This window comes from Arvicanthis niloticus, chromosome 10, assembly GCF_011762505.2.
Source record: "Arvicanthis niloticus isolate mArvNil1 chromosome 10, mArvNil1.pat.X, whole genome shotgun sequence".
In the NCBI taxonomy this organism is placed as follows: Eukaryota; Metazoa; Chordata; class Mammalia; order Rodentia; family Muridae; genus Arvicanthis; species Arvicanthis niloticus.
Window position 1 is genome coordinate 39,981,936 of NC_047667.1, and position 15,951 is coordinate 39,997,886.

General features: G+C 43.6%; 2 protein-coding genes across 4 annotated transcripts in view; one reads left to right on the plus strand and one right to left on the minus strand.

Moving 5' to 3' along the window:
• Rgl1 (ral guanine nucleotide dissociation stimulator like 1) overlaps positions 1–3,389 on the minus strand; it is a 243,937-nt gene extending 240,548 nt beyond the window's left edge. The window contains exon 1 of one of the 3 annotated variants that reach the window (XM_034512785.2): positions 2,958–3,389. The gene's annotated coding sequence lies outside the window, so the exon portion shown is untranslated. The remainder of the gene's footprint in view (positions 1–2,957) is intronic. The other 2 variants (XM_076941338.1, XM_034512786.2) reach the window with 2 other exon arrangements.
• Positions 3,390–3,638: 249 nt separating this feature from the next.
• On the plus strand, positions 3,639–11,291 carry Arpc5 (actin related protein 2/3 complex subunit 5). The gene is made up of 4 exons (XM_034513335.2): positions 3,639–3,912; positions 5,945–6,017; positions 8,379–8,555; positions 11,078–11,291. The coding sequence occupies exons 1-4, from the start codon at positions 3,770–3,772 to the stop codon at positions 11,138–11,140; spliced, it is 456 nt and encodes a 151-aa protein (XP_034369226.1). The 5' UTR covers positions 3,639–3,769; the 3' UTR covers positions 11,141–11,291.
• The last annotated feature ends 4,660 nt before the right edge of the window (positions 11,292–15,951 follow it).

The window sequence follows — 15,951 nt, forward strand, 5'->3', positions numbered from 1 at the left end:
TGGCATGCATGTATGTAGATGTGCCTGTGTGTGTGAGAGAGAGAGAGAGAGAGAGAGAAGTGTGCATGTATGTAGGTGTGTGAGTGTATGTGGTGTGTGAGGTGTGCATGTATGTAGGTGTGCCAGAGTGTGTGTGTGTGTATGTGTGTGTGTGTGCGTGCACATGCATGCTTGCATGTACAAATACACATCAGGGAGCCACTGCTCACGCACATGTGTACAATGCAGGTGGGGGCTAGAGGTCACTCTCAGGTGTCACTCCCTAATGGCTATCCACATATATTGTTTTTAATTTTTAAATTCTGCTTCTTAAAAGATTTTAACTCTGTGTGTGTGTGTATGTGTGTGTGTGTGTGTGTGTGTGTGAGAGAGAGAGAGAGAGAGCAAACAAAAACAGTGCTATGCTCTGGGGCTCAATGAATTTTTCTTTAATTGTTTAGTGGCAAGAGTTTGTGAGAGAAAAAAAGCACAGAGAAGGTAAAGCACTTAGCTTAAGACGTCTAAGAACCAACCTCATAAGAGAACTTCACTAGGTCCTTGGCCTTTTCTTCTTAACATACATGGGGAAGAGGGACACACACACACACACACACACACACACACACACACACACTCAAGCCACAGTGCATACGTGGAGGTTAAAGGAACATTTTTTTAGTTGGTTCTCTCCTTTCACCATGTGGGTCTCAGTGACTGAACTCAGGCATGGCAGCAAGGGTCTTCACCAGCTGCACCAGCTTACCAGCCCTGATCCTTGGCTTTTGGAGACATCATAGAAACAAGAATCTGCAAATGCAGCTGTAACCCTCTGGAAATTCAGCTAAGCTAGCTATTTGCATCATAAGTACATCTTACACCAAGCAAATCCTTTATATAAGAGGAAAGCATTCATTTGAAAAATCCAAAGAAAATAAAATTACCTAAGATGCTGATTAAGTATCATAAGTAACAATAAAAATATAGAATTTACAAGAAAGTAGAATACTGTGCATTTTCTAACTAGAAGATAATTAAGAACAGGATTCTTCTGAGACAAACATTTCCTTTAAATCTTGTAAAAAAAAAATAACTATTGGCTAATGGATAGGAGGGAGGTAATTAAGGTATCCATTAAAATACTAAATTTTAAATGTTATCTTGGAATTAATTTATGAGATAATTAGTTGATTACTTAGCAGTGGTGACGACCACTACATCCTAAGCACTGTGAGGCACTATTAAAAAACAAAAAACAAAACAAAACAAAAAAAACTGTCGAATTTAACACAATCCACATGAAGACCAAAATTCTGAGCAATCAAGATAATTACATCCTTGAATTTGTTTTCCTCACTGTTCCATTAAGTTGTTTTCTACCCCAGGATTCTTTCCCAGTTCTAAAGAGAACAAGTGTGTGTGTGTGTGTGTGTGTGTGTGTGTGTGTGTGTGTGTGTGTGTGTGTATGTATCCAAGTAAGACAATAGGAAAAACTAGGGCTTGAGAAAGGGCTGTGTCAGCTCTTAACTCCTCCTTTCCGGATGCACTGAGCAGTGCATCTAGTGTTTAATTTTCTCTTCAAAGAAAATCTCAATTTAACAGAACAAAAAGTACAGCTAGTTTTAACATCTAAAAGAGTGTGCCGTGCAGCTTTTATGGGAGTTACACAAGATTGAAACAGAAAAAAAAAAAAAATTAAACAAATCTTTATCCTAAGTTACATAATGTCATCACCAGAACAGTGCTCTTATACTTCATTATGAAACTTTCAAAACAAGTGCCGCTGGCAGGTAGAAATTTCTCCTTTGCTGTCCTAAGACATGAGAGTTTTTTTTACTAGCTCATAATGTGTTAATCAAGGAAATGTCACTTCTATCAACTGAATGATATACCTGGAGGGGGTGCTACATTGCTTCTTCACAAGGAAAGGGGATACACTTCACATACAGTGCTCTCTCTTCATAAACGCATTCACATATATACACATATATGTGTGTCTATATTCAACAGATGTTTGACCCTGAGGTTTTTCTCCTTTTGACTGATTCTCTATTCCCAATGTGACTCTTTTATATCCACTAACTCATGAAGCATGGACTAACTACCTTCTCAATACTTAATTTTATTCTATATGAAAAAAGATACATAAGAAAAATTAGACTCAACTCTTCAGAATCTTGGAATCTCTTTCGCCAGCAAGATAAAACATATCATTGGGTAATTTATGAAGCTCGTGCTACAAAACCAATAATACATTGCACACATATGCAGAAATTTAGAGTCTTTTTGAAGCGTTTCCGCGTACTGAACCCTGGGAACGTTCTTGTGAAAAGCACATTAGCCCCATTTTTAGCAGTAAGAAATCCGAGGTTCCAAATTTTAAGCAACGTGCCTCAATCATGCAGACTATGAGAGCAAAAAAGTCGAGACTCAGCCACTGCTTTCTGATCCCAAGCCCAGTGCTCTTTTTCAGTACGGCATAGCAAACGAGGTAACTCAACAGGATGACATCCAGCTTTCTGCTATCTGTGAAACAAGGTATATCTGCATCTAAGCAGGGCACAGTCAAGTGTCCGAATTGATTTTATTCTGTAAATACTTGTACTACAGTATAATACACAGAGTACGGCTATTATTTGTTTAATCTTAGTGCCTCTGCCTCCTCAATAGGAGCTCTGATCTCAGAAACGGGAATGTGGAATATAGCAAAACGCTGATTTGACGTGCTCCCAGGAACCTTAAACAATAAATAACAACCTTGAAAGTCCAGTTTCTATTAATTTTTGCACACGCTATTTTCCCTCAGCACTAAAAAGCCTAACTCGCCCACCCTCTTCTGGCATTCTTGCTCCAAATAACTACTTATTTTAAGATGTGATGACTGATTCTAGAAAATGCTACAAGTTTGCCCCCAATTTCGCAACCAGTCCCCAGCCCCGGCCCAAGCATCTTTTTTCCCTCCCTCCAGATGGAAAGAATACCGAGTTCAGATTCTGCAGGTCCGGCCGCGACGCTGTCACACAGCACTGACAGGTAAGAAGTGACCTTTCGATTCCGTCCTTGGGGAACTCCCACCGACAGCGTGCCAAGATCCCAAGCCAGGGAAGGGGCTCTCAGCTCGGGAAGGCAGCCCCCCGGTGGCGCTCGGTTCGAATGGAGGGCTCCGATCACTAGTCCCACGCTGGGCATCACTCCGCCTCATACTCCCGCTGACTGCAGGGGACTAGGTTCTGCAGCCAGTCCATCCCACCCCACGCGCGAGTCCGGTCACCCACACTTCACACAGGACCCCAACAAGCAGCTGGCACCGACGGCGGCGGCGGCGGCGACAGCACTCCAGGCCACGCGCCGGAGGTGCCCATAGCCTCCAGCCCAAGACCCCCCGCAAGGCTGGACCGCAGAAAAGCGTTTCTATGGGAACCTCCCGTGTGTCACGTGATGCTCCCCGGCGGCCAATCCCGTCTCCGTGCCGCCTCAGCCAGCTTTCTGGCCTCCCGCCGCCCCCGCCTCTTTCTCCAGCTCCGCCCCTTTCCTGCAGCGGGCCCGCGCGTGCGCCGTGCGTCCCGCGCGCTCCCCTGCCGACGCGCGCTCCCGGGGGACGCGGGGGCGGAGCGGGGGCTGAAGGATGGCTGGAAGCTGAGGAGGAAGCCGCGCCGGCTTGCGCGCAGGCCCAGAAGCGAGCGAGCAGCGGCTGCCGGCGACGCCCCAGAGCGGAAGAGGGAAGTGAGTCGGACCGGGCTGGGCTCGCTGAGCAAGAGGCACCGCGGAGGGGAGGCCAGCATCGCGATCCGGGATGTCGAAGAACACGGTGTCGTCGGCCCGCTTCCGGAAGGTGGACGTGGACGAATATGATGAGAACAAGTTCGTGGATGAGGAGGACGGCGGCGATGGCCAGGCCGGGCCCGACGAGGGCGAGGTGGACTCATGCCTGCGGCAATATCCTTATGCTCGCGGCGGCGGGGGGCTGTGGGGACGCGGGGCCACGCGGCCGGCTGTGCCCAGCTGTAAGCGGGGACGGAGGGCAGGAGCTCCCGGGGCCAGCAGGCCGCCTGCACCCCGCGGCCGCGCCCGCGAACTTGCCGGCGCCCAGATTCCTCAGGTGCGCTGTCCTAAGCGGCCGCGCCTTCTCCGGGGCACAGCCGGCGCCCTAGAGGGCTTTCTGAGCTCCAGAAATTCCTACCCGGTGGGGACACGGGCGTCCCGCTTGGAGTCTTGCTTTTCTGTCGGGTGTGTGTGGTTTGCGGAGCGGGGATAGTTTATTCCTAGCCAGGAGAAATGGAGCGGTTCGCAAATTGAGGCCCTTCGTACATTCAGCCCATGAGCTTTTTCATCGGCAGCATTACTTATTAAGAGACAAGGGTTTGGGCAAGGTTGCATGTAATTCATGAACAGGACGAAGGGAGTTTTCTTCTCCAAAATTCCCAGTTCGTGTTTGGAACCTTTGACCTGCTAAGAAAAGGCCACTAGAAAAAGGATAGGGAATGCATGTAGAGAATCCCTGGGGATAATTTAAAATGAACCCCAGTGAATAAAGCAGAGAATGAGTCAGTCAGTTCTATAAATCAAAATCGTTTTTCTGAAATTGTTTCCATTCTAGTTAAAACATGGCTGTCAGTTCCTGGTTCCTTGGTTTGCATATCTGAATATTCATAACCTTGAAATTCATTTGCATGGATCCCTTAGAAAATTAGAAATGTTACAAAAATCCAAATTGGAGCTTTAGAAAAATCGTATTCATTAAGTCTGTTCATACGGCTCTTCCCTCATCAATTTTCTGCTAAGATCATAGTGAAGTAAGTGAGCAAAAATATTTAGAGGTAACCACAGACAGCATCGAACATTCACAGATGTGCCATATAGGTTTAACTTTAAATACCACAACTTTCACATCAGTTGCTACTAATTTGATTATTTATTAAAATACTTGGGGCTTTTTTTCTTTTTTTTAAAAAAAAAAGTGTTCTTTAAAAGACCATGCAGGCTTGACAGTAGTTTATCACCAACTGTAGATAATTTTTTACTAGACCTTTTCCACAGAAGAGGTGAGCTTATTCTTTGTTTTAAAAAACAAAGAATAAGGAGTATATTTGATGGAGGTGGATATATGATATTTTATTAAACTAAGGTATTTTAGGTAATTTCTAGTGATTCCTACTGCTGTGTTCATTATCAATTCAGTCTACCTTTTCGTCAGTCCATCTTAAAATATAAAGATATTGTCTCTCGTTCTAACCAGGAGAGACGACAGATTGGTTGGGTACTACAGATGGAGACACAAGTGACTCTGGTTTTCCTTTTAGGGAAATGACTGTCTATTCTGACAGTCTGATTGGCCTTCTGTTTCCCATGCTTGCTAACTCACTAGTGCTTTCCGAGACTGAGTAGGTATAGATGGTCCAGCCCAGTGTGAATAACCTGTAGGAAATAAAGTAAGCTGCCACCTACAGGTCGTGTGGGTTACTACATCATCCAGAGCCCTGTTCATCCATATTAAGCTATTATTGCCTGTTCCGTTCTGATTGCCAGAGTAAGCTGCCAGCATTTCAGTTAATACACAGTGTAGTTTTAGTATAAAATTTAGGGTTGTTTTCCAGTAAGAGTCACACAGACAAGATAGTATACTTTGTTGATAAACTGCATCGTTTGGTGACTTAATAATTCTTGCATATTCTAAGATTTCTTGAATACCCATCTAGATAATTGTGTGTGTGTTTATTGGAAATCGTAATCTACTTGATTGATAGGACCGAGGTCAAAACCATCTTTGCTTTTTAAAAACATAAATCTTATATTCTTTTAATTTCAGTATTTTAACCTTTGGTTGACGTATTGGAAACAAACCCATGCAGTTTCCAATATCATAATGACCATAGTAATTTTTGTTACTATTGAGAAAGTCAAGTCTAAAACCCAATAGTCCTGTAAAGCAGGGGACATCCTTTTCTATTATGCCCTTAACCTTCATTACAGGAAACATGACAGCTGCTCTCCAGGCTGCTCTGAAAAACCCCCCTATTAACACAAAGAGCCAGGCAGTAAAGGTGAGTTGCAAACTACAGCATTAATCTCTTCTGTTTTACTATTATCAAAATCCTTTGACACCCCACAGTCAACAAACATTTTGCCTGTTTACTGTCCTTGACATGAGTTTTCAATTCGACTTTTTTTTTTTTTTTTTGAGACTGAACCTCAGTCTATAACCTGGCCTGGCCTGGAACTCAAAAAGTCTCCTGCCTCCACTGGGATTAAAGGCCACCACATCCATCTTAAAAGCTTTTTTTTTTCTCGAGACAGGGTTTCTCTGTGTGGTCCTGGCTGTCCTGGAACTCACTTTGACCTCGAACTCAGAAATCCGCCTGCCTCTGCCTCCCAAGTGCTGAGATTAAAGGCGTGAGACACCACTTAAAAGCTCTTGATAAGTAAAAATATCATGAAAAATAGCACTGAGATGTAGAGTTAGGTTAATGCTATGTGAAACACAGTAAATTTAAAGAATGGAAACATCAATTCTGTGTGTGCTTTAGAGGAATCCACTCAGGTTGAATTTAAACAGGCTTGAAAAATAAGTAGTTTTTCCAAAACACACACAGCTGCTTCTTGATTTCCTAAGTTTTTCTTAATTATGTAAATATTAAATATTATAGAAAACAAAGGCATGAGAGCTTAAAAAGGTGATTACCGTGCAACTTCCTTGGGCCACAGTTACTGCCTTATATGGTATTGCTGTGTACCTAAGGAGTTTCTACAAGGGTCTGTATTCTTTTAAAAAATAAAAAATAAATAGAATCTTACACTTCAACTTATATATATGATCTTTCCTTAGCAATAAGATTCTTTCTGTGGCATTCTGTTATACACCGGTATGTAACATCTTATATGAAACCAATCCATTTTATTGTAAATTAGATTTACAATAAAATTAGATAAAATTAGATTTGTTTATTTATTGATTTTGGTGGGGTTTTTTTGTTGGTGGTAGTGGTGGGTTTGTTTGTTTGGTTTGGTTTGGTTTTGGGGGGTTTTCGAAACAGGGTTTCTCTGTGTAGCCCTGGCTGTCCTGGAACTCACTCAATAGACCAGGCTGGCCTCGAACTCAGAAATCTGCCTGCCTCTGCCTCCCAAGTGCTGGGATTAAAGGTGTGGGCCACCACTGCCCAGCAATTTTGGTTTTTTGTTTTGTTTTTTGACAGCTTGTGGGTAGAAGGTGATAGCTCTAGTTACAAAGATATCTAGGAAAATGTCAGTCAGTCTTTAAACTAAAGAGAACATTGGTGGTACAGACGTTCTGTAAAACCTCACCCATAGGAAGGCCGAAGACAGACTGTGTTGAACAGAAGGAGCAGTGAGAAGTTGAAAGGGTCGGTTACACGTTCCCTCTGTTTAGATGATGAGTTAGGAGATACCTTTGCTTCTAGAACAGGCTCTACCAGAGGAAAACTTGAGAGATAAAGATAGGTAAATCTAAAGTCTATAGATAGGAAACTTTAAAAAGTTCTTTTTTTAATGGTTTTAAAAGGAATCTTTTAAGAAAATAACTACTCTTGAAAGATAGTACAAGATAGAATTAGATAATTCAGTTTTCTTCTTTGGTTAGGAGTTTTTTCTGACCAAGAAGTAGAATTTAAATGTTATAATAAATTGTTAAATTTTCCCATTAGTCTATCAGTAAATCCCCAGTTCTACCTTCAGTTCTATCACCATGTCCCTGAGCTGGACATGGTGGCGCACATCTTTAATCCCACAACTCAGGAGACAGAAGCAGGCAGATCTCTGAGCTCCAGACCATCCTGTTCTACAGAGTAAAAGTCCAGGACGGCCATAGTTACAAGAGAAACCCGGTCTCTAAACAAACAAAGAGAAGGGGTTCCCTTCTTACCACCACAACTCTCGTGCCAACCAGAACTAGCTCTTAGAATCACCCCAGTGGGCGTCCTGCTTTTGGCTTACTCTGCCTCACTGTTGTCCTCCACAGAGACACCAGACAGTCTTAAAAGGAGAAACAGATTGGGTCACTGCTCTTGAAGCTCTCCACTGTCTCCTTTCCCAGGAAAAGCCTGAGCCATTACTGTGACCTGCTGGCCCTCACGTGGCCTGTCCTCTCATGAGCCATTACTGTGGCCTGCTGTTCCTCACGTGGTCTGTCCTCTCCTATTTTTCTCACTTCAGCTCCCACTTCTCCCACCACCCAGCTCTGTCTCACCAGAGTCTTTGGAACATTCTGAACACTCTGAAACCCACGCTAACAGCACTTGTTCTTCCTTCATCTAAACGCTGGCCATGTTCCCAAGGCGTCTTCTTTCACATCCTCCATGTCATTCTTCAAATGTTGCTCTAGCGTGGCCTTTCTAAAACTTGGTTTCGAGCACACATGTCTAAATACTTTGTTATGTATTTATCTGCAGGACCGGGCAGGCAGCATCGTCTTGAAGGTGCTCATCTCTTTTAAAGCTAATGATATTGAGAAGGCTGTTCAGTCTCTGGACAAGAATGGTGTGGACCTTCTAATGAAGTATATTTATAAAGGCTTTGAGAGCCCGTCTGACAACAGCAGTGCTGTGCTGCTACAGTGGCATGAAAAGGTAAGTTACAGCTTACAGAGCCTTAGAGCTGCTCCTTTAAAGCGGAGAAAAACACCTCTGTCGCCTGAAAAACAATGACTTGATTGTATATCTTTATTAAAATGAAAAGTTTATATTTGCTTACCAGCCTTGATCTTAAGAGATTGCCTTTTGCACTACATATTTATTTCCATATATTTAGTACTTAAGTGATGATATACTTGAAATACGAATTCTTTTACACTAATCAAAGGATAGAAATAACCTACGATGAAGGACTAATGTGGTACCTACAGACAGTGGGATGTTACTCATCCATGAAAGGGAACAGAGGTTTTGTACATTCTACAGTATAGATGAACTTAGAAATAAACAAGACATAAAAGAATAAGTGTTGATACTTCTACTTACGTGAAATAATCTGAAATAGTAAGCTCAAAGGGGTAGAAAGTTACTAGAAGTCACCACAGACCACGGAGAAGGGAGTGCTCGCCCAGCGTTCTTAGCCATGGATCCCAACACTGTAGTTTTGTTTTGTATTTCAAAAACTGTCATTGACCATGTATGGTAGTGTACGTCTCTAGAGAGAGGTATCCCAGGCCAACCTGGTCTACATAATGAATTATATGCTATATTGGGAGACTGGGTCTCAGGGAGGGAGAGAAAAGGAAATTATTTTTATTTCTGTATAAGAATTTAGTAGGTAAGTGAACCAGGTGACTCAGTTGAGTAGAATCTCCTGCCAACAAGCCTGACAACCTGAATCAGTCTCTGGGGCCCATTTGGTGGACGGAAAGAACTAACTGCACACACACACACACGCGCGCACACACACATTCACACACTCACACACTCACATACATTGTACCCGCACACGTGTACACAAAGCAAGTGTAACTTTTTTAAAGTAACCTTTCATACCTAGCTCTTGTACTGATAAAATATAAACAATAGCATAGCCACATCTCTCCATAGAAATGTTGGGATTCCAGGTAATAACCATTAAATTTGTGCATGATTTTTTTGTGTGTAGATTGTGGGAACTGAACTCTATGAGTTAGCGCTTTTAATGTGCTGAGCTATCTCCTCCAGCCCCTGAAAGTCAGTTCTTCTTTGAAGCCTTCTCTTGAGTCTAAGTGAAAGCACTGTATAAGTAAATTTTACTAAAAGTAAAATTTGCTGTTGACCCTTAGTTAAATCACTTTATCTTACATACACTACCACAGAGCTAGTGTTTATGAGTAATATTCTTTGCATTGTCCAGTTTAGCACCCATCCTAAGTAAAGCGGCCTGTTGCACTGAGCGGAACTTGTGGAGTAATTTGTATGGTCATCTTACTTTGGACACTGCTAGGCTCTACTCTTGTTTACATTTCATTTATTCTTCGTAGCTCTATGAGGTCTTTTTCGGGGAGGGAGAAGTTGGTTTTTCAAGACGGGCTCTCTGTGTATCTTGACTGTCCTGGGGTTCACTCTGTAGACTAAGCTGGCCTCGAACTCAGAGCCATCTGCCTCTTTCTCCTGGAGTGCTGGGGTTAAAGGTGTGTGCCACCACCACCCAGGTTCAATACTAGAAGGGAAAACTCGTGTAGGTGAGGAGAGTAATACATGTGTTGTCTGGTCTTTCCACATCTCTCCGGGGTTGACATTCCGAGTACTCAAGTGCATCCGTGCCAGTGGGTCTCTGATGCACCCTTCGCAGAATCTTAAGGCGGCGGCTGTAGTGTCCTAACTGGTTTGTGCCATTCTGTTTTCTACCTAATCACTGGAATGAGATCTAAAATCCAGAGGTATCCTGTCATTTGTTGATGACCCATTTCACTCTTTCCTTAGGCTTCAGTACCAGCCTTTCCCTGAATATACCCCACCCTCACACCTCCATTCTGTTTTCTGGTATCAGGTTAGCAGCTTCCCTTAAGATAAGGCACAGGACTTCATGCACAATACTGAAATGTTCTTCTTGCCTAAGTGTCTTACAGTTGACCAAATAAGTACACCAAAATTTCCAGTTGCTAAGATTTAATCACGACTCGCAGAGACTCAAGTCAGAGACTCCAAGTCAGAGAGCAGCTCTTAGCTCTTAAGTTGTATCTTCTTACCATAGGGGGGGAATCTGCAAACTAAGTGGAAGCTGGGGTAACTGAGACTGGGGTCCCAACCTCAGTGAGGATGGGAGATGGAGAATGTACTAAATTTATATTTGAACACCTGTTTTAGTCAGAAACATTGTTCTACAGACATCTTAAACATTATTTAGATATAGTATACTAGAATAGTGACTAGTGTCTGTTTGGAAGTAAGTTCACAAGGGCAGAACCCTGAGAGATTGGTCTTTGTTTTTTGTTAAGTCCTAGTAATAAGACAGTCGTTGGTTTCATGCTGAGACCTCCCTGGGGCATAATAGGTGCTTAGGTAGCACTTACCACGTTAGTGAGTTCAGTGTCTTGCCTGATCTCAGGTAGTACTTACCACATTAGTGAGTTCAGTGTCTTGCCTGATCTTAGACTTGCCTTTTCACCGTTTCTGTGTATTCGGCTTTTTAGGCACTTGCTGCTGGAGGAGTAGGGTCTATCGTTCGCGTTTTGACTGCAAGAAAAACCGTGTAGTCCAGCTGGACCTGGACATCACTCACAGGAGTGGGAGTTGCTGGTACAAAGACCAAAACAACCAAATGGCACCGCTGCCCTGTGGGTAGCATCTGTTTCTCTCAGCTTGGCCTTCTTGCTTCCATTTTCATATCTATAAAGAAGAAAATTACATATCAGTTTCTTTTAAAGAAAATTGAAATAATGTGGAGAAAATTTTGTCTCAGTGGGGGTGTTTGATCCTTTCATAACCATGTCAATAATATGTATCCCATTCTGTAATTTATATTCAAGTTTGATTGTGCAATTTTTAACTCTGTTGACTGGTTCGAGGGTTTTATTTTATTTTTAACCAATACTGGGAGATGTGATCAAAGTTGGGGCCAGTTTTCTAACTCATTGCTGGTCAGGAAGTGATCTTTATTTTTAAAAATGAGAGACTGGCAGCTATTAACATTGCAAAACTGGACCACACTTCCCTTATTTAAGCAAAATGTGTTTCCAGAGCAAGTAGTGGGTGAGCCCACTACCAGTTTCCAGCTTTCTTTCTGCTTGCCTCCAGATGATGTTATGAGTGTAAGTGTGCGACTTCCTGTTAGCATCCAGTTATCATGGCCTCTCAATCTCTTTGTGGTGACCCAGGGTCCAGAGCAAGGAGTCTTGCTCTATCTATGTAAATGTATTTACACAATATAAGCGCCTGTTTGGCACAAGCATCCCGTATTCTTCTGATAATAAGGCTGCCTGGGGAAATTATCCTAAGTCAGAGAAAGGACACCAGCAGCCTCTGAATGAAATACTTTCATCAGAAATAAGGTAGCTGCCTTAGACATTTACACAAGTATTCACTGTAACATTTCATGTGCCCTATGATGTCTTCAGTGTTCTTCAGGAAATGGGGATCTCAGAAAATTTGGTTCTGATCCAAATACATACATAGTCTGTATTTCAGCTCAGTGTTTTTTAAGAAAGAAAAATGCCACACAGTAAAAGAAAAAAGTGTTTACTTTGTTGGACAAACCAAATCGGTTCTCAAAAAATGACCGGTGCTTGTAAAAAGTTATTATTACAAAGTAGTTCTGAAACCAACCACCTGAATGCGCGTGGCCGAGAGGGAATCAGCCTGGTTGTCTTTCCCTAAGATGCCAATTCCAGAGTCGCTGACTGAGGTGAGAACCAGTGCAGAAACTCTATAAACTGCTGTTTTTGATACCTGCTTTTTTGTTTTGTTCTGTTTTGTACAATTATGATAAACTTCAGAAAATAAAATGTCAGTGTTGAATAATCCTTTTCTTAATTGAGTACTTGTAAATCTCCAGTTAAGGAGAAAGGCGTTCCAATGCTGCTGTCTGTATGGTAGGATGTATCAAGCCACTTGGGGGCAGGTGGAGAGAAAAGCCACTAATGATGTCAGCGCCCTGCTGGGGCCTTTGTGTGACTCTGTAACTCTCTGATCCAGCAGGACATATCAGTGACCTAGAGGACCAAATTCTTGTCGCTGTCAGAGACACTCCCAGCTTCTAAACTCTCCCTTGTTAGACCTCAGATCTGTTTCTCAACGCCTGTCTGCGCAGTGACTTTGCTTTTCAACTGCACCTGATTCCTGCTTTACTCAGGTTAGGACTTTGGTTAAAGAGAAGCTAAGCAGTTTCTATTGGAAGTGGTCAAGCAGGCATAGCACAGCTACCACCTTAGAAACAAGAGGGAGCGTGCTTACACTGTTTCCATGACCTGAAGTCCTGGGACAAGTGCTGTATTCATAGCTTACATTCACAGGAATAGATGTAGTAAATCCATCACCCTGTTGGCTCTGCTAGGTGGAGAGTGAAAATGTGCAGGCCGTACAGCACAGGAACCGAGTCGGGGTGGGTGCCGTCTGCAGACAGTAGGCTCAACAAGCTGTCTAGGTCGTTACAACTAACAGACAGCCCAGGTACTTTGGCACACAAGTTGTTCTTCATTGCCCATGTGGGAGCTAGTGTATGTGGGGTCAGAGGTCAGTGTCAGGTGGGAGCTAGTGTATGTGGGGTCAGAGGTCAGTGTCAGGTGGGAGCTAGTGTATGTGGGGTCAGAGGTCAGTGTCAGGTGGGAGCTAGTGTATGTGGGGTCAGAGGTCAGTGTCAGGTGGGAGCTAGTGTATGTGGGGTCAGAGGTCAGTGTCAGGTGGGAGCTAGTGTATGTGGGGTCAGAGGTCAGTGTCAGGTGGGAGCTAGTGTATGTGAGGTCAGAGGTCAGTGTCAGGTGGGAGCTAGTGTATGTGGGGTCAGAGGTCAGTGTCAGGTGGGAGCTAGTGTATGTGGGGTCAGAGGTCAGTGTCAGGTGGGAGCTAGTGTATGTGAGGTCAGAGGTCAGTGTCCAGTGTCTTTCAGTCGCACTTTCACCTTATTTTTGAGAGTTACTGAACCAGGAGCTTACCAGTGACTTGCCTGACCAGCCAGCACATCACTAGGGGCCCTGTGGCCTCCTCCCTAGTGCTGAGATTACGGACACCACCATGTCTGACTTGGGTAAGCTGTCTGGACTCAGGTCCTTGTGCTTGTCTCAGCAAACCCTCTGCCTCTAACCATCTTCCAGGTCGCTACCTGTTTCTCTTCGACTTTCATCTCAGTGCCTAGGTTTGGTTTGGTTTGACCCTGTTCTGTATAGAGAAAGTATCTCAATTTTTAATCCAGATTGGCCTCAAACATTAGACCTACCTCAGCCTCCATGTGAGATTATAGGTATGTGTACCACACCAGGCTTGTTTTCAAAGGGGGAGGGGGAGCAGTTGGAAATCCCGATATTTAAGACTGAGGCAGGCAGATCATAAGCCTGTCTGTGCTAGCTAACAAGAACCTGTCTTAGAAAACCAAGGGCTGACAGTTTAGTCCAGCGGTAGGAGCTAGCCTGTATAGGGTCCTCATCTCAAGCTCCACACACCAAAAATGGAAACACATAGCAAATGCACTTGTCTTTTGGTTCCTAGGTCGCAGCACCATTTAGGAAATGGTGGTAAGTATGCTGATGACTTCAGGAAAAGCACTGGTGCACAGATAAAAACTGCAAGTAGCACAAATTAATCATGCAGGGCTGTGTCAGAAGAATGGGATTTGGGTCTTGTTGCTTTCACCTATAATGAGAAGTAAGCCTTGGGTATCTGAAAATTGATGTCTGTAATTCAACAGGTGACTGAATGCAGTTAGTGTTGGGTAAACAGCAGAAACAGGGTGAGTCCAAAGCCAGTGAGTCAGATCAGTCCACACTAAGTCTCACTAGGAGGGAAGGACAGGGGGTCCAAATGACATAGAAGAATGAACAGAAGACAACTCTGTGGCCGGGCGGTGGTGGCGCAAGCCTTTAATCCCAGCACTTGGGAGGCAGAGGCAGGTGGGTTTCTGAGTTCGAGGCCAGCCTGGTCTACAGAGTGAGTTTCAGGACAGCCTGGTCTACACAGAGAAACCCTGTCTTGAAAAAACAAAACAAAAGAAGAAATGAAAAAAAGAAAACAACTCTGTGGCCTAAGGAGTCTCCTCGGGATTCAGGATGGTAAGGAAATTACAGAAGCTGGCTTTTGGCTTGGTTTTAGCCAAATAAATTATTTGGTCATTTAGTCTCGTGCCTTTTATATCAGAAAGAATGGGAAAATTAAGTTTTGTAAGGAAAGCATCTTAAATTAGCAACAAAGCTTTGTTATAGCTGATTCTAGCTGCTGGAGAGAGGGCTCAGTGGTTGGGTGCTTCCTGCACAACCATGAGGCCTGGAGTTTGGATCAAAGCATCTGGGAACAAGCCTGGAGCCCCCAGAACACCCGCAGCTCCAGCTCCAGGGCAGTCAGCTGCCCACATGCACAGGTGTATATGCTACACAGAGACATGCACATATAAACACAAGTGAATACATTTGGGTGGTGGTTACTCTTTATTCTTGATTTTTATAAATGGTGAATTCTGTCTCCTACGGTTGACCTTTAGTGCCTTGTTACTGAGACGCTAGCAGTCCAACACTCGTCTGTGTATCCCTGAGTTAACACTGATTTTACGTGAATATAATACCAACTCTGTAAAATACAGCAGGGCACTGAAGACATTCCTAGTTTGTGGTAGTGTGACTTAATTTTCAAAGACAGAATCTTGGTGACAGAGGAGTTGGAAAGGATAGCCCATCCCTTCTGGGAACCCACCTCCAGACGGGAAGCTCAGAAACTATCAGTCGGCTAACATCAGAGCACCTTAGACCTGTATCACTGCAGTTATGTCAAGCTGCGTGGGCTGCGTGGGCAAGAAAGCTGTTTTAGGAGAAGTGAGGACTGGGCTTTTCTCTACAATTCCCAAACCCTGGGCCTTAGATACTTGTGAGATCAAGCCAGGAGCCTTTTATGAACAAAAGCTGACATGTGAGAAGTCAGAAGAAAAGTTTGAGAAAGTTCTCCGCAGCACAACTTTAAAGTCTCTAGAAAAAGTATGCCATATAGTTCCCCCCCACCCCATCCCCCCCCAAAAAAAATACCAAAGAAAACCATGTGCAGCACAAAACCCAGCCACTTTCCCTAGTGGGGCTACATTACAGGCATCTTCCTCTAACCCAGTTGATAGTTACCCGCAGTAGTCTGTTTGCACAGACGATGTATTTTAACTAATGAACTGCCATTCAGTTTTGTGACAATTCCATTTAGCAAGAACCAGGGCAGCACTCTTACGTTACATTAGCCAAACTCAAAAGATTGCTGGTTCTCTTAGTTAGGATTTTACTGCTGTAAACAGTATAAGGACAACATTTAATTGGGGCTGCCTTACAGGTTCAGAGTTTCAGTCCACTATCGTCTAGGTAAGAGCATGGCAGCATCCAGGCAGGCA

What these genes read in the sequence shown, in the direction of transcription:
- Arpc5 (XM_034513335.2), top strand. Translation starts at nt 3,770, where the DNA reads ATGTCGAAGAACACGGTGTCGTCGGCCCGCTTCCGGAAGGTGGACGTG. An exon ending in GTGGACTCATGCCTGCGGCA is followed by an intron (nt 3,913 to 5,944) that starts ATATCCTTATGC and finishes AACCTTCATTAC; the next exon opens with AGGAAACATGACAGCTGCTC. An exon ending in CAAAGAGCCAGGCAGTAAAG is followed by an intron (nt 6,018 to 8,378) that starts GTGAGTTGCAAA and finishes ATTTATCTGCAG; the next exon opens with GACCGGGCAGGCAGCATCGT.